Below are 18,276 nucleotides of genomic sequence, written 5' to 3' on the forward strand. Positions count from 1 at the left end.
AGAGAGAGAGAGAGAGAGAGAGAGAGAAGCAGGCTCCCAAGGAGCAGGGAGCCCGATGCGGGACTCGATCCCAGGACCCTGGGATCATGACCTGAGCCGAAGGCAGACGCTTAACCATCTGAGCCACCCAGGTGCCCCAAATTAATGCTTTTAAAACAACAACAACAACAACAACAAAACCCCCACGAAAATTATTACAGGAGTTCTAAAAAATATGAGTCCGTATGGCACAACAGGCCTTTGGTCTGGAAGAGACACAGTTCAAATATAAGTCCTATAATAATGTTTTTGGACCTCTGTGACTGTATGTAAGACCCCCTTCGTCCAGAATGTTAAAGGTCCACAGTTAAGCCCCACCAAATGGTACCCACTGCCCCTCCTAACAGAGCCTGGCATTTTTTTTCTTGTAAACTCACACTCTCTAAGAAGTTCAGTGACTGTAACAGAAGTAGTGGCGAAAATAATAATATTAATAATGCTCAATCTGCATTTATTGAGGCCCTACCTCTGGCCACACAGTATGTAGTCTAATACTCTAGTATTATTATTATTATTATTATTTTTTTAAAGATTTTATTTATTTATTTGAGACAGAGAGAATGAGATAGAGAGAGCATGAGGGGGAGGAGGGTCAGAGGGAGAAGCAGACTCCCTGCCGAGCAGGGAGCCCGATGCGGGACTCGATCCCGGGACTCCAGGATCATGACCTGAGCCGAAGGCAGTCGCTTAACCGACTGAGCCACCCAGGCGCCCCTCTAGTATTATTTTTTAAAATCCTTTCCAAAACCCTAGGAGGACAGACCATTAGCATTCCCATTTTACCGAGGGGAGACTGAGGCACAGAGCAGTTAAGCGAATTGCTTAGGGCCACACAGCTGTTCAACAGGGAAGCCAGGCAGTCGAGCTGCAGAGCCTGCACTCTTATTTAAAGGTAAGATATATACGTGGTTTGTGCTGTCTCCCCAGTGGACTCTCAGCATCGTGAGCGCACATCTGCTTTCCACCCTCCCCACCCTTAGCCCCGCGCCCTGCACGCCCCGGGTGCCCGGCACCCGCAGGCCCGCGGGCCGCGGGGCTCTGCGGGTGCACCTGCAGGGTGTCGGTGCTCGCCCAGCGTGGCCGCGCGCTAGGCGGCAGCAGCGGGCCCCGCGCGAGATTCACGCGGGATCAGCGGCCGCGCGGTCCCTCTTGGCCGGGGCGGGGCCGGGCGATCCGGGGCGCCGCGGTCGGGCTGGGGGCAGTCGGAGCTTCGGGAGCCGGGCGAGAGGAGCAGGATGGCGGCGGCAGCGGGCGAGGCGCGCCGGGTGCTGGTGTACGGCGGCAGGGGCGCGCTGGGCTCGCGATGCGTGCAGGCGTTCCGGGCCCGCAACTGGGTAATTCGGCCGGGTCTCCGCGGGCTGGGGCGGTCGGGAACGCTGGTGATTGGGGAGCAGAGGGGCCTACCCGTGCAGCTCGGGAGGGCCGACTGGATAAAGCCGGGGCCCCTGCGCGCCCCCAGACGTGAGTGCTTGCACGAGCATGCACAGGTTTACGTTCCTGGCTACGAGTGCGTGCCCACGCCGCGCCCTACGTGCCAGGCCTGTGCTCTGCAAGGAGGTGAGGGATGGGGCTGTTCGCCCATCGGGCAACAGTCGGTATGGCTCCGGGGAGAATTCCAGAGGGGAATGAAGGGGAGCGGGCTTGAGGGTACAGGGAGAGACAGTGAGAAGGAGGCTCTGGAATTTGACTGCCTGGCTTGGGTTACTAGTTCTATAATCGTGAACTTACTGCTTAACGCCCTCGAACCTCAGTTTCCCATCTGTAAAATGGGAATAATGTTAGTATTTACCCCTTAGGGGATTATGCGGATTAAATGGGATCATTGGTGTGGTTATAAAGTATTGGACTCGTGGTAAAAGCTGTTGAAATGTTAGCTATTAGTATTACTATAATTAGCCCGTTCCTTCAGCCAGCCTTGGACCTGATATTTTGAAGGCTCAGCCCCGCAAATGCTGGTGGCTTCTTCGTTTTGCAAAGACAATTACAACTACTTTGCATAATCAGGTATTGCTCCCTGCAGGGGCCAAGTAGGAGTGGAACTGACCCGTGGTCAGAGACCCTGACCCCAGCCACCAGGCGGGGCTCAGCTCGTTCCTGGTGGAGACTCCGCCCTGTGTCTTCTCAGCTGCATCTGTCCCAGCACAAAATGTGCCGGAAGCTCTTGGGAGCTTCCCCTGAGGGGTTTAGTTAGTGCACAAAATGTGCCGGAAGCTCTGGGGAGCTTCCCCTGAGGGGTTTAGTTAGTACCCAGGGTGCCCAGGAACCAGGGAGAGAGGGTTTCCTTCTGGTTCAGAGCCTGGCTATAGGACTTCTAAGGGATTCTAAACACACCACTGGCTTCCTACTCTGAACTTGGGAAGACTGTTTTGAGGCGTCTTCCAGGGTCTGCAGGGGTGAGAGTGGGAACATGTAAGGAGTGCTGGCAGCAAGCTAGGCACTGTATTCCTACATACTCTTAATTTCATTTACTCTTCCCCAAACTTGAATGTAGTGGATTCTCTTGGTATCTATGTGTTCCAGAGGTGAAGCCTGTGGGTTCCCCTGGTGGGGGCACTTGGCAGAATCTGGCACGCTGATTTACCTGTCTCCCCCGTCCTATCTCTTCATTTCTAGGAGCTCTGGGAGGGGCTGGGATACAACCTTTTCTTTGTGTCTGTATCCCCCGTGGCTGGTGACAAAGAAGTAGGGAGTGTTTTTGAATAAATGCTGTGTTCTTCAAAGCTTGTGGTAGAGATATTTATCTCCGGGGCCTGTGGACCTTGGGGCCCTGGAACTGGATGTCACCTCTGCCAGGAGCTTTTTGCAGTTAATGTTCACACTGACCCTGTTAATTGTTAACCCCCATGAGAAAGGCACTAGTTTGCAGGATGAGGACCCAAAGCCATCCCTCTGTGCTGGAGGGGCAGGGGTCTGGAAACTGTAGTCCTCCGAGGGCCGAATCTGGCCTGCCATCAGTTTTTGTACAGCCCAAGATCTAAGAATGGTTTCACATTTTTTAAATGGTTGGGGAAAAAAAAAAATCAAAAGAATACTAGTTTGTGACATGTGAAAATTACATGAAATTCACATTTCTGGAGTTGTAGTGCTTGAAGTTTTATTGGGACATAGCCACCTCCTTTCATTTATCTATATTGTCTGTGGTTGGTTAAAGTATCAGATCTGAGTCTTGCAACACAGACCACATGGCCAGCAAAATATATGGCCCTTTACATACCAAGATTTTTGCAGACCCCTGGTCTAGGCATCTCTGGAGGTGCAGGGTTTGGCTTCAAAAGTGAGAGGGGAGGAGGAAGGTGAGGTGTTTGGACGCAGAAGGGCTGGGCTGGGGCTCGGTAACGGGTAGGTACCTGACTGAAGCCAGATGTCCCTGTAAGGATGGCGAGAGGTCAGGAGTGAGATCCTTTCTCTAGTGGGTTTTCTTTTAAGTCTCTTATCTGTCCCCACTGTCCCCATTTCAGGGTGTGGATCTTTAATGGAATTACAGCTTACTGTCTCTTGACCAAAGCTGTTTTCTCTTCCATGCCAGTGGGTTGCCAGCATCGATGTGGTGGAGAATGAAGAGGCCAGCGCTAGTGTTGTAGTTAAAATGACAGACTCGTTTACGGAGCAGGCTGACCAGGTAATTCCAGAAAAGGCCCCCCACCTTCCCAAGCACTGTGGCAGGGAGACCCTGGGGAGGGGGTGATGGGTTCTTTTTTTTCTTCAACTAATATTCTCTATTGATGAAAGCCATTTGTGCTTATTATTATTATTATTTTTAAAGATTTTATTTATTTATTTGATAGAGAGAGTGAGAGAGCACAAGCAGGGGGAACAGTAGAGGGAGAGGGAGAAGCAGGCTCCCCGCCAAGCAGGGAGCTCGATCCCAGGACCCTGGGATCATGACCTGAGCCGAAGGCAGACGCTTAACCATCTGAGCCACCCAGGTGCCCCTGTGCTTATTGAGGGAAATTTGGAAAAAGTAAAAACAAAAAAATGCAAAGAAGATAAACTACTCGTAATCCATTTCTGGTTAGCTCACTGTTCACATTTTGGCCCGTTTTCTTGTCTTTCCTATCCATACTGTATGTTTCTAGTTTTATAAGTTGAGATAATCTTGTATTTTATATTTTATGGTGAGCTTTTTTTTTGAACTTAGCACTTAAATACTCCTCAGACCACTTAAAAAAACTCCTTTCTGTCGGCGTGTGATTTTTAATTTCCTTAGTTTCCACTTCCTGCACATGTAAGGGTTTTGCAGTTTTTCTTTTTTACCATAATCAAGAATCCTGTGGTGAACATCTTTGTTTCAATCTCTGATTATTTAGGATGCATTCTAAAAAGTGGGGCTCTCCAGTTCAAAGCGTGAATACTAACAAAAGAGGTTTTTTTTTTTTTTTTAAAGATTTTATTTATTTGACAGAGAGAGACACAGCGAGAGAGGGAACACAAGCAGGGGGAGCGGGAGAGGGAGAAGCAGGCTTCCCGCGGAGCAGGGAGCCCGATGCAGGGCTCGATCCCAGGACCCTGGGATCATGACCTGGGCCGAAGGCAGACGCTTAACGACTGAGCCACCCAGGCGCCCCCAAAAGAGGTTATTTTTAATTATAAAATGATATGCTAATGTAAAACCAGAAGTCAAACAAATATGTCAGTAAATGGTGAAATACCCCTGTTTCTCCCCGTGATCATGTCATTGCCTGGAAGGAAGCACTGTCAGCAAGTTGATGGCCATCTTGGTTTGAATATCAGAGATGCTCCTAAGTGGGCCAATCTTTCCGGAAGAGCTGTTCCTGCAAGCTGCTTGGGGGACTGTGCTGTCTGTGGTTGTCATGCCGTCACTGCAGCCCACATTCCCAAGGAAATCTCCACATCGTTCTTCGTGTGGTGTGTTTGTAAGCACTCAATGAGGCAGGCGGGCAGGTGGGGAAAGACCCATTTTGTAGCGTGGGAGACCGAGTTTCAGACACTTAAGTGACGTGGCCAACAGGCTAGCTGGCGGTGGATTAGGGAGCGTGGATTTTCTAATAAGAGACTTATTGGGGTGCCTGGGTGGCTTCGTTGGTTGAGCATCCGACTCTTGATTTCAGCTCAGGTCATGATCTCTGGGTCCTGGGATCGAGCCCCATGTCAGGCTCCGTGCTCAGTGGGGAGTCTGCTTGAGGATTCTCTCTCCTTCTCTAAAATGGAAAAATCTTTAAAAGTAAAAAAAAAAACGAAAGAGACTTATTAACAACTTTAATAAGCTCAGGGTCTGCTCTTTGTTTAGTATGCTTTCCCTAGTAATCTGTTTGGTGGTCCTTAGCTGTGTTTTTTAACAAATATTTAAAATTTTAATAAGCGATACATGGGGGTGCCTGGGTGGCTCAGTCAGTTAAGCGTCTGCCTTTGGCTCAGGTCATGGGTCCTGAGCTCGAGCCCCGCATCAGGCTCCCTGCTCAGTGGGGAGCCTGCTTCTCCCTCTCCCTCTGCCTTCTGCTCCCCCTGCTTGTGGTATCTCTCTCTCTCTGTCAAATAAATAAATAAAATCTTAAAAAAAAACTGATACATGTATGATGTAGAAAATTAAATAAAACAAAAAGAAGGGGAAATCATTTTTAGTCCCACAATGTAATGTTTTGTAGTATTTCCTTCCAATCCATTCCTCCAAATGTATACATGTATAAGTCTAAAAATTAAAAAAAAAAAATAACCCAAACTGAGCTGCTCATTTGCTCTTTCTAAAGCATCAATTTGACAGAGGTTAGAATATAAAAAGCCAGCTGACTTACTCCAGAATATAGATTTTTGTTGTTCTTACTTTTCTTGACGTGATCCTAACGATTCCTGTACCTGATGATACCTGTTGGCCTTAATGGGATTAATAATACAACCCAACTAGGCATTGTTATGTGTCAGGCACCGTTCTAAGTGCTTTATTCACTTTAACTTGCTTAATCTCTGTAACACTCCCCAAACAAAGCTTCTGATTGATCTCTCTTCTGGAAACGGGGAATTTGAAGCCAAGAAACGCTCTGGTATTTGCTCAAGGTCAAACAGGCAGGAGGTGGTATAGTTGGGATTTGAACCTAGGCAGTGGGGGTTTGGTATCTGCATTCTTGACTACGTGCTAAGCTGCCTCCCAGCAACATAGCTCCATGTGAACAAAGTAATAATAGCTAAACTAAATGCAAGGAAGCACCTGGGTTTGGGTGTCAGCAGCTCTTCTGGATGTGGTTCTCTGTAATCAGTGTTTGTGTCTGTCTTCACTGTCTTGTCTATTCCGGTTAATTGCAGGTTTCTGATGTCATGTGCATTTTTGAAATTGTCCCCATCTGAGACTTGACAGTGCATTTTAAAGACAAAGATGGAGAGGTGCCTTAGTTATTTCAAGCTCAGATTTTAAAACCTTTAACTCTCCCTGGCAAGAAATATACCAACAGGTTAGCTGTGGGCAGTGAAGCTCTCCGTGAATTTTTTTAAAGCCTTCTCCTACTTTTCTTTACTAATTGTTTTATTCCAGGCATGCTTATGTCCCAACCCTTCAGGATGTTCCAAAGAAGACTCTAGATTGCTTTATAAAAATCACATTGAAATGTAGTTGGGGCTTCTCTATCCAAAATGCTTGTTGTAGATTGGTCCTGCATCTAATTTTTCAAAGTGTTAATTGCTAGGTGCTGTTAACTGACTTCAAAACGATGTGAGAAATAAACAGAGGTGTCTGTAAAGATGTTAGCCTGTTTAGGTTTATGTGATTGTTTATGCACCTTTTTGTCCCTTTTGTTTAAGGTGACTGCTGAGGTCGGAAAGCTCTTAGGTGAAGAGAAGGTGGACGCCATCCTCTGTGTGGCTGGAGGCTGGGCTGGGGGCAATGCCAAATCCAAGTGTGAGTCCTTTCCTGCGTTAATCAATCATTCCACTCTGCTCTTTGTCCAGCCGGCACGGACTGGGTCCATCCTGTGTGCCAGGCCAGATGTTTTCTGTATTTCGCCTAGAATCTTTGCCGTAGCTCTGTGAGGTAGGGATTAACCTCCCATGTGACAGATGAAGGAAAAACGTCCCATAAATGGGGTTAGGGGAGAGGGACGTTGAGTTTGAAGTTTAGAATAGAAGAAGAATGAAATCAGCATTGTTTCCCCCCTAATCTTTCAGGGCCTCTTACTGGGAACTGGGGGATGTGTGATGTATTAAAGCTGAGCACTGGGGCGCCTGGGTGGCTCAGTTGGTTGGGTGCCTGCCTTAGGCTCAGGTCATGATCTCAGGGTCCCTGCTCAGCGGGAAGTCCTCTCCTCCCTCTCCCTGCCCCTCCCCCTCCGCTCGTGTTCTGTCTCTCGCTTACTCTCTCGCTCAAATAAATAAAAAATGGTTACTTAAAGCTGCGTACATTTTTCAACTCATTATGAAAATTTTCAAGCATACAGAGAAGTTGAAAGAACAGTTCTTGAACACCCTGTGCCCTCTATCTAGTTTCAGTAACTAACATTTGCTGGACTCGCGCTCTCTTGCTTTCTGGTGCGTGGGTATCCTGCGTGTGTATTTTTTTGTTAATTATTTGCAAGTAAGTTGACATTTCGCCGTTCTTCGTAATGCATCCTCAGGGAGTCAACCCATTCTCCTACATTCTCATAATACCATTACCATATCTAAGAAAATTAATAATAATTCTATAAGATTAATGATAGACTGTATTTGAATTCCCCAATTTATTCCAAATCTTGTATCATTGTTTTTTTTTTTTTCCCACCTAAATAATCCAGTCAGGGTTTATGCATTGCATTTTGTTATTTTTAGTCTCTTAATCTAGAATTTTTTTTTTTTTTTTCTGTGATAGACTTGGTGAGTTCAGGGTACTTTTTCCCATAGACTGTCTATCCTACTTTCTTTAAAGCATCATGTACCTCGTTCCCTTGTCTGTGGTATTTCCTGTGAACTAGAATTTAGATCGAGAGACTTACTTAGATTCAGGTTAAGTATTTTGGAGGTAAGCGTTCTTCCTGAGGCATATGTGCTTCATGTGACATTATGTTGGGATACTTAACAGTGTCAGATCACCGTACCCATCCACAGTGATGACAAGTTGGGTGCTTGGTTAAGGTGGTGGTGACAGACCTTCATTGTGAAGGTACGTTTTTCTGTTTGTAATTAGTAAGTGATTGTGGGATGCTACTTTGGCATTGTGTGTGAATGTCCTATTTCTAAGCACCTTGAGGGTCTCAAATTCCCCAAACCTAATGATTTTAAGCCTCCATTGATAATCTCTGCCTGAGCCTGTGGTTTTTAAATTCTATCATTCCTTCTGTGTTGATCAGTCAAAGCTATATAAAAAGGAATTGATTCTCTGTGAAATCAGTTACACGTAAAGTTGGTATTTTGTGGGGTGATCAGATTGGCAAAACACCCTGATGGCCTTTTGTGTGTTTTGGGAATAAGAATTGATGAATTTTTTTTTTTGGTCTAGTCCTTGGTAGCCGGGAAATGCCGTAACTTGGTTATCACCTCCTGAATGCCCGTCCTCCTGTATCAGGAGGCCTTTCTGTCTGGATTAATGGGTGTCTTGCCCAGCCGGTGATGTGATATACATTAGCACTTATTCCCCACCACGTCTCAGGCAAGGCTAGAGGGTGAAATGGTTGTTATATCAGCTTTCTTTTAAAAAGTCTTTAAAGCTGGCGTTAAACTTTCAGCCATTCAAAATGTAGCTCTATAAAATCCCTCTTTATGTCCATGCACTACTAGTCCCTCACATTTTTATCCCAGGTAAAACCTGACTAGACATATGGGTTCTTATTCCGAGTCTCATGCCCTTCATAAAGTAGAACAATTTTTGAGTTAGAGCCAGTCCGGTGTATTTGTTAACAGGTGAGGAAGCTGAGACTCAGGTCAGCACATGGTCCGGATTTGAACCTGAGTCTCTCTGACCACGGCCCTGTACTGTTTGGACTGGACCTTGTAACCAGGGACTGGGAGGGTAGGGGTGGCTGTCTGGGCTTCCTCAGTGGATGCCATGACTGGAGCTCACCTTCCAGTGTCTTCCCTGCAAATGCTGAGCTCACGGGTTGTTCTTTCTCTGCACAGCTCTCTTTAAAAACTGTGACCTGATGTGGAAGCAAAGCATGTGGACGTCGACCATCTCCAGCCACCTGGCCACCAAGCACCTCAAGGAAGGAGGCCTCCTGACCTTGGCTGGTGCCAAGGCCGCTCTTGACGGGACTCCTGGTAGGCCTTCATTTCCCAGTCTGTGAAATGGGAGCGCTCACCCTTGCCCCCCCTGGGCTGCTGGGTGATTCTCTGAGGTCAGGGACCTGGGAGCCCTTCACCTTCCAAGACGCTGTACAGCTGGGTGGAGTTTGCTTCCTTGAGGTCTGGATCTTTTTGGGGGAAGGACTCCTGACCCTTCTGTGTGCACTGTCTTCATGCTGGTGGTGGGGACAGAGTCCTGTAATCTGGCACTCCCACCCGCTTCCTTTATCTGGGATCCACCCAGGGAATGTGTGGTGCTGAGCTAGATATTAATCAGTTAATAAACAAGTTTTATCGTCATCGTACGGTGTCCGTGTGCCCCTGGGAAGCCGCTCAGCCTCTGGAAACGGTGGGGGCTGTAGAGTAAGGGAAGCTAGCTGTGGATTCTTCACCTGAGCTGAGGGGCTTTGACCAAATTCTGCTGTCGTGAGTGACTGTAACGCCTCCCCGAAGTGTAGCTGTGAGGCTTGGAGGCACGGACGTGTAGACAGTGCCCAGTGCGGGCCGAGCCCTCTTAGAGCCACTCTTTTCCTTTGGCGTATATTCTCATTTACTCCTGAGGTGGATGGTTCTTACCTTTTCCATTTACAGGGAAGCGGACTAGAACTTAGGGGAAGTAACTGGTCGTGATGTTGCCAGTGAGCTGTAGATTTACTTTGAGCCAAAACCCTGATCATTTCTAAATTGCATGCTTGTTCTCCTGCATCACACAGGTGCGGGTTTTCCTTGGCATTTTTACTCCGTCCGTGTTTCCTGGAGCTGCCGTGACAACAGACCGTGGCCTCGGGGGCTTAAACACAGAAAGTTATTTTCTCACAGATCCTAGGGGCCGGAAAGCCTGAGATGGAGGTACAGCAGGGTGGTGTCTTCTGAGGCCTCTCTCCTTGGCTTGCAGTTGGCGTCTGCTCCCTGTGTCCTCTCATGGTCTTCCCTCTGTGTGGGTCTGTGTCCTGATCCCCTCTTCTTGTAAGGACACCAGTCAGATTGCTTTAGGGCCCAAAGACCTCATTTTAATTTCATGACCCCATTAAAGACCTTGTCTCCAAATACAATCACATTCTGAGGTAGCTCAGGTTAGGACTCCAACACGTGAATTTTGGGGGTACAATTCAATGCATACCTTTGGGATAAGGCTGATGAAATTTAAGTGGGGTGGGGGACAGCACAGGGATGCAGAAAGTCTCTACCTCCGCTACCTAAGTAAGCTCTTAAAAAAAGGAAGGGTGGTTGTTTTGGGGAGGGGGCTTTTAGTAAGTGGTAGAGACCTTGAGCACCTTTTTCAATTTTAGTGTAGTCACTAAAGTGTGAGGCTCTTACAAATTAACAATTTCTTGCCACTCGTTTTCTTATTAGGTGTCTTAGAGCATGTGATCTTATACGTCCATGGCTCTTGCAGCAGTTACAGCTGGGTAAATGTTAGGTGTTAGTTTGGTTGAGATCTGATTTTTATTAAAGGTGACAGAGAGCAGAGGCACTAGCAAGTGAGTAGAGAAATGAGTAAATAGCTTGCCATTTAAAAAAGAAAACCCTGTGACCAAAAGACTTGATTTTTCTAAAGGGCAAAACAGTCTCTTCCTTTATTTTGGCTTTTAAGTATCTTTTTTAGTTATAGTTGTGGATACTGGTTAAGACTGCAAGTTCTGGAACCACACTGGTTGGTTTTCTGTTGTGGTTTGGCCACTTCTTGTGTGATACTTGGCAAATGATTTAACCTCTCTGGGCCTCAGTTTTGTCATCTGTAAAATGGGGATAAATAATAGTACCTCCTCTATATGGTGGTTGTGACTTGTAAATATCTTAGTGGATGTAAATGGCTTAGAAAGATACTATAGAGTCAGTATTCAGTGTGAACTTTTATTATTATATATTCCAGACTGACTTTAAAAGCCCAGCTATTTCTGCTTCATGTATTAATAAGCTTGCTCATCTTTTAAGTTCTTAGTTAGATGTTGTTAAATTTATTTGAGTCATGAAGTCTTTTAACTTTGATTCAGATCTCAGAGTGATCTGGGGAGATCTATGTATAATCCAAAAGTAAATGACAAACGGGCTTAGTGGTCGGTCCTTCAAGCACAAGAACGGTTGTTCAAAACTGGAAAGTTTTCTCTTGGAAAAGTACTCAGGAAACCCCGCCCCCTCCCACCCCATGTCCAGACTTGTATTTGTAGACCGTCTCCTGGTGGATAAACTATCAGAAGGAATGTGATTACTTGTTTACCATTTAGGGATCTGTACTGTGTTTGGAAATTAGTCTTTAGGGACTACACTGATCATTTTAATAATTGAAAGTATCTTTTTTTTTTTTTTTAATTTATTCATGAAAGTCAGAGAGAGAGAGAGAGGCAGAGGCAGAGGGAGAGAAGCAGGCTCCCCGCCTAGCAGGGAGCCCGATGCGGGACTCAATCCCAGGACCCTGGGATCATGACCTGAGCCGAAGGCAGACGCTTAACCATCTGAGCCACCCAGGCACCCCTGAAAGTATCTTTTGAATGCAGTTTTTCGCATCTTGCAAATGATCCCCTTATCCACATTGTGTAGAATCCTGTGGAATTAAGTCATTAGGGTCCCTGGTAGCTTGTTGCTGGTTGCTTGTTTCTTTCTTCATTGTGTTGTTTGAGTGGAATGAGGAGGGGGCCCTAGATGTCTGCTGGGGCCTGGGGTTGCGTGCATAAGATTCGTGCGCTGGTTAATTTTAATCATGCAGAGTTTGTTAGATCTTTATATCACTGTTGGCTTCCTTCCCCCGATTAGACCGAGAAGCCAGAGATGGTGAAATCTTCTTGTGCTTCTAAATAACTCTTTGAGACGTTGACCCTCTTTTGCAATTCAAGGTTGCTATTGGAGAGTTCAGTGATTGGTTCCACAGCTGGGCTGTGGTCCCCACCTCCCCTGGGCCTTCGGTGTCTCCTCATCTGTTACACCTTCAACAGCATGTGTGCTGGGGTTTTCTAAGGAGGCTGCTGATCTCCAAAAGAAACAGTGGTTTTCTGAAGGAGGAGAGGCATTTACAGCAACTAACCTTGCTTCTTTGTTGTTGGTTAGTGAGAATCCACAGCTGGGTGCTGTGGGGGAGAGAGACTGGGTTCCTGCCACCTGTCCGTGGGACAAATGGAAACCTGTCTGAGTAAAAGGCATGCCTTGCTTCAGTCAGCAAATACTTGCTTGGGAGGAAAGGAAGAGTCATAGGTGGTGTGTGTCCTTACGTGAAAGTTGTTCAACTGCTATACTTTATAAACAGCGAGTGGCACTCCAGGGCACGTTACTTCTGTTAATTTGACGGGAAATATGTACTGAGTGCCTATCCTGTGCCGAACCCACAGTTAAGTACTTTCTCCCCATTTTCCAGTTGGGGTAACAGGATTAGAAAGGTTTTGAAAATTTGCCTGCGATTTCTTGAGTGGTGAGCAGAAGAGCTGGGATTTGAACTTGGGCAACCTGCACTCCAGATGACCGCTTCATCTCGCCCACGAGCATTTATTGATCTGAGGGTTTAGACGCAGCTCTCGCCTGGCCTTTAACCTTGGTGCAAGTCCGTTTGTGAGCCCGGGTGGCTCCTTACGTACCCTGTCCGTGCCTCGGTTTGCTCAGTGGTAAAAATAAGATCGGCCTCATGGTTTTTAGGATAAATGTGAACTGCGGGGTGAATAACAGGTGCATTTTCTCTCTACAGGTGTCCATTCCTTCCTTCCCTCCCAGACTGGCGTGGTGGTCTCTGGACTACTGTGGCGGCCACTGGTCACTGAACTGTTTTCTCCCCCTTTCCCCAGGGATGATCGGCTACGGCATGGCCAAGGGCGCCGTTCATCAGCTCTGCCAGAGCCTCGCCGGGAAGAACAGTGGCATGCCTTCCAGCTCCGCCGCCATCGCCGTGCTCCCGTAAGTGCTGGGGGCTTCCCGTTCCCTGCCCACCTCTGCCCCACTGCCCACAGTTAACATCTGAGTAGCTTTCCGCCGGGGACTTGTGTGTGCTGTCATCTTGGCTTCTAGAATTCGCCAGAGGCCCTGAAGATGCTTCTTCAGAAGTTGGGAGTATCCCCAGGCTGTCCAGAATGGTTGACTGGCTGATGGGTGGGTCTGTCTGTCTGGCCTCTTTCTTTCTGTTTTTTTTTTTTTTTTTCTTTCCCTCTCTCCATCCCTCTGTCCCTCCTTATTAAAAGTAGCCTACACATTTTATTGTAATAGGTTTAATTCTTTCAAGTCATTATAACGCCAGTGGAAGAGAGATTGTGTTTAGTGTGTGTGTGTGTGTGTGTGTGTGTGTCTGTGGTGGGGGGACAGGGTCTGAGGAGACTGGGAGAAACTGGGAGACGCTCCTATTTGTGACCAGGAGGTAGATCCCTAGTCGGCTGTCCCCGGCAAGGCAGCTGCTTTGGAGGTAGAGGTCCTTCCTGCTGGAAGGATGCCAGCACCAGCTGGCTTGCCTCTTGCCTGCAGTCCTATAAAGCAGACATTGGGACTTCGAGGGTCCTGGGATTTCCGGTTCCCGTTCGCTTGTGAGCCTCTGCGAGTCTGTGACCTGCTCCGCCAGCTGTTTTGAATGATTCCCAAGGCCTGAATGTTTTTGGGAGAGTCATACCTGTCTGAATTCTGTGTTCTCTTGCTGAGAATCATAAGGTTTCATAGAAGACAGCCACAAAAACGAAGGATGAGACTGTCTTTTCCCCATATTTAAAGGAATATTATTATTACTACCCTTAAAAAAATCCTGAGAGGTGAGTCGGCTACATTTTAGGGAGCGAATAAAGATGTAAACAGCACAGTGATTTACTTCATAGAGACTGTGTTTAAGAAAAGGCAGGACTATGTTTTAAAAAAAGGCTCTTTCATTTTGTTCCTGTCTTCCTGAAGGGTAAGTCATGAAGCAGCTCCCTGAGTTAGGCTCGGACGTGCTGTCTGTAAGTGTGGAGGGCTCCCTGGCTTCCCTCTGACCATCCTCACGGGATCGCCCCGTCCGTGTACATGCAGCCACCCTGGGGCCGGAGGCTCTTGGTGCGTTTTCCTGGCCGAGGAGGATGGGGCAGCTGTAATTCTGAGAGCCAGCAGGGACACATGACAAGCCTGTGTCTGTGCCCCGCAGGGTGACCCTGGATACCCCGATGAACAGAAAATTCATGCCCGAGGCCGACTTCAGTTCCTGGACGCCCTTGGAGTTCCTGGTCGAGTGAGTATTGACATGATGTCATAATATTGGCACCTGCCTGCCTCAGTTGTCCGCGTTTTATAGACCAGGGGACAAGCCGTGTTCTCTTAGCTAACGCGTGGCTCTGTGAGGCCACCAGGCCCCCGAGGGGGTGTCCCACATCAGTGTGAATCTCAGAGAGGCCTTGATAAGTGCTGACGTCTGAATCTCAAGCTGACCAGCCTGAGCATGTTGTCTCACTGCTCCAGGCCTCAGTTGCCCCGTCTGTATAATGGGGTCCTTCATAATTGTTAGGGGGATTACATGTGGAAGCGCTTGGCTTGGCACAATGTCTGACCCATGCAGTAAGTGCTCCGTAAACCTGCGCTCCTGTTAATGTCGTTGTCTCTGCTAACAAGGAGCAGCAGTGTGAGGGTAAGATGCTGATCTACAGCACTTCATCTGGGCTCCCGTGTCTGATTTAGCGCTGAGCCACGGGCCTACAGAAAGTGTCCTTTGTTCCCCAAATCTCATTCACCCCTTTGTGAATATGGGTGGCATTTGAAGATCACGGACAGAGAGTGAGCATTCTCACCCTGTTGTGTGTGTCTAGATCTCAAGTCCCTAAGCCCTCTGTGTAGTAGGCACGTACTCCCCGAGCACCCACTGTGGGCCAGGTGCTGTGCTGGGCCCTGGGACAGGGACACGAATAAGGTGCAGTCCCTGCCCTCATCAAGCTGGGGCTGACCTTCCCCCCCAGCGCCTGCATGTGCCAAGTTTGGGATGTGCTTCTGGCCCAAGGTTACATCTCATTTGAACTCAATCGAGAGATAGCGGGGACTTTATATGATGTTTGGAACTAGTTTTAGGTAGCCCTTGTTACGTGCCAGGCACTATTTTAAACACTTGACTGTTACCTTATGTAATGTTCATAGCAAGTCAGTGGGGGGGGGGGGTGCTGTCATCTTTATTTAAGGTTTGGGGACTTGGAGGCATGGGGGCAGGAGGGCTAAGGAACGTGCCTAAGATCACGTAGCAGAGCCAAGATTTGAGGCAGGTAGCGTGGTTGCAGAGCCTGTGGTCTTAACGAGGCCTGTAGTTCTTTCTGCCTCCCAACGTGTGAATTGGGTTTTGCCTTTAAGTTTCTTTTTTAAAAGCCAGTCCTTCCCAACAACATCCATGACCCAGGTTCTAGATGGAACACCTGGGGTCATGTGTCTGAATTAGGGCCAAGCCATAGATCCACAGAGAGTGGCTGGGATAGCCATCCTTTGTTCCAGAAATCATGACACCACTTGTGGGATTTGAAAACTCACCTAGCAGATGGGCATAAATTGTGCTTTGAGTGTTCTCCCTCGTCTACTGCAGACCACTGAGGAAGATGAAGAAGTAAGATAGTTTGAAACATGCATACGTAACACACGGGCCCCGACACATTCAGCCTCAACTGGTCTCCTTCAGAGCCTTCCCTAAGCCCTGCCCGGCCCCAGAGAAGGGTCATGGATGGTATTTCAGGGAGTTTCAGCAGTGCTTTGGTCTTTGGGCCCATGTAATTACTGCCCTCGGCTTGTTCAGCTGTCAAGAGTGGGCCCTCGAATGACTTGACATTAAACATCAGCTCTGGTCTAGCAGGTTACTGATCAGCACTGAAGAATATCCCAGGATCTCTTGCGTGCTTCCCAGTTAATGAAGGTGCAGAGTCCTAGCTGGTGGATTGTCGAGGGAGAACATGTACTCAAATGTAAATGTTTTGTTTGAAAAATTATCAGCTACTTGTTCTACCTTGTGAATTTGCGGTGTCCTTTTTAATTTCTGTCTTCTTAGAGGAGGTCTTTCCAAGTCCCCCAAGCAGGGTTCCCTAATTAATGCCCCCCATTCCTGCATTTGACATATTTTATTGTAATAGTCTGTTTTTTGGTATCTTTTTCCATTGCTGTGGGTGTTCCATTTATGTTTACTTATTAAAAAAGAAAAAAAATGAATTTATTTTCTTTTAAATTTCTAGGAAAGTAATAAAGCAATGTATAAAGTATTGTGCACATGTTTATCTCTTAGAATTAACTAAGAGATAATTAAGAGTTAATTAAAGTCTTAGTCACTTAAAATCATACTGCTATGTTATAAAGGATTCCAACAATGAAGAAACATACAAATACTAAAGTTAAAATCTTGCCAAATCCTGCCACTTGGAAATTCGAATGAGTACTGAGATCCCGGGGACCTGGGTGTGTGTCTCTGTGGCTTTTTCCATAGCTGCTGCTGATCTCCTCTCCCTCCAGCCACTGATGTGAATGAATGGAAGCACGTGTCCGGATTTTTGCTTTGAAAACATAAAGCTGATCTTCTTTGTTCTAGAACCTTCCACGACTGGATCACAGGGAAAAACCGACCGAGCTCAGGGAGCCTGATCCAGGTGGTAACCACAGAGGGAAAGACGGAGCTTACCCCAGCATATTTTTAAGCTTCATCTCAGTGCCTGTTCGGGACCTGCCAGACAAGTTGTCTATCTCAGTGTGGCTGTGTCTGGCCCTGTTTTTTCTGTAATCCTGTTTGTGGTACGAGATAGTGAGTCCTGTTTTTCCTCTCTCCTAATGTGCATTTGTTCTCCTCAGACGGTGTAAAATGTTGATGGGAAATAAAGATGTATGAGGGCAGAGGCCTGCAGATGGCACCATCAGCCTATGTTCGCTACGAAAGTTTAGGAGGAGGTATCCAATGGGCGCCTCTTGTGTCTGTGTCGTCTCGAACTGCATTTGAGACTCGGATTCTCTGTCCTGGACAGTGGCTGTTGACCTGACTAGTTCAGAGATTTGTTGATATTGGGGATGTTTGGGGGGCCCGAGTTACCATTGAATGTGATGTTTATGTCGCGGACATCATTTTTGCAGCCTTGAATTGAACTGCCTTAAAACTCCTTTTGTGATGTAAGTGAAATCCCGTGGACTCTGTTAAGATACCTTTTTCCTGTGCAGTTGCCAAAAGTGCAGCAGAACTACTTGTGGTCGTTTGGAGTTTATCTTCCCAATAAATGCACGTCATTCATTGTGTTGTCTTCTTTAATCAGCCGCGTCTTAAATACAGTCATAGATGAATGCACAGCAATCACGGGAAGGGGGTGGACTCAAAGCCTGAGATAAGTTTTTTCTCTCTTTTAAAATATTTTATTTATTTATTTGACAGAGTGCACAAGCAGGGGGAGCAGCAGGCAGAGGGAGAGGGAGAAGCAGGCTCCCCCCAGAGCAGGGAGCCCGATGCGCAGGGCTCCATCCCAGGCCCCTGGGATCATGACCTGAGCCAAAGGCAGATGCTTCACCGACTTAGCCACTCAGGCGCCTCTTTTTTGATTCTTTAAAACAATTTTTATTGAGGCAAAATTCAAATAACAAAATCAAGCATTTTAAAGTGGAAAATTGAGTAGCATTTAGTGTGCTCACAGTATTCTTTAACCACCATTGCTGTCTAGTTCCAAAATACGCTCATTACCCAAAATTAAACCCCATCCCCACTGAACAGTTACTCCGCATTTCCTGTGCCTCCAGGCCCTGGTGACTGTGAATCTGCTTCCAATCTCTACGAAATGACCTGTTCTGGATATTTCATGTGAGTGGAATCCTGCAACGTGCAGACTTTGGTGCTGGCTTCTCACTCCGCATGTTTTCCAGGCTCACCCATGAAGGAGCAGGTATCCGTACTTCGTTCCTTTTTGTGGCTGAACAGTGTTTCCTTGTTCGTGTCCACTACAATTAGTTTATCCACTCATGCGTTGATAGATAATGTGGATGATTTCTGCCTTTTGGCTGCTGTGAGCATTCATGTGGTCCCTGTTCTCAGTTCTTTTGGATAGGGTGGGGCTGCTTGGCCATTTGGCAATTCTGCATTTAACTGTTTGAGGAGATTTTCTGATCCTTGACACCGTACCT

At 47.1% G+C, this 18,276-nt stretch overlaps 1 protein-coding gene across 2 annotated transcripts; it reads left to right on the forward strand.

Moving 5' to 3' along the window:
- The first annotated feature begins 1,202 nt into the window (after nt 1-1,202).
- On the forward strand, nt 1,203-17,398 carry QDPR (quinoid dihydropteridine reductase). Of its 2 annotated transcripts, XM_021679387.1 has the most exons (7): nt 1,203-1,373; nt 3,566-3,658; nt 6,787-6,883; nt 9,073-9,213; nt 13,005-13,113; nt 14,315-14,398; nt 16,712-17,398. In XM_021679387.1, the coding sequence occupies exons 1-7, from the start codon at nt 1,275-1,277 to the stop codon at nt 16,815-16,817; spliced, it is 729 nt and encodes a 242-aa protein (XP_021535062.1). In that variant the 5' UTR covers nt 1,203-1,274; the 3' UTR covers nt 16,818-17,398. The 2 variants fall into 2 exon arrangements, with proteins under 2 accessions (XP_021535062.1, XP_021535063.1); XM_021679388.1 differs by lacking the exon at nt 3,566-3,658.
- Nucleotides 17,399-18,276: the final 878 nt, after the last annotated feature.

The sequence above is a fragment of the Neomonachus schauinslandi genome, chromosome 2 (genome assembly GCF_002201575.2).
Source record: "Neomonachus schauinslandi chromosome 2, ASM220157v2, whole genome shotgun sequence".
Lineage (NCBI taxonomy): Eukaryota > Metazoa > Chordata > Mammalia > Carnivora > Phocidae > Neomonachus > Neomonachus schauinslandi.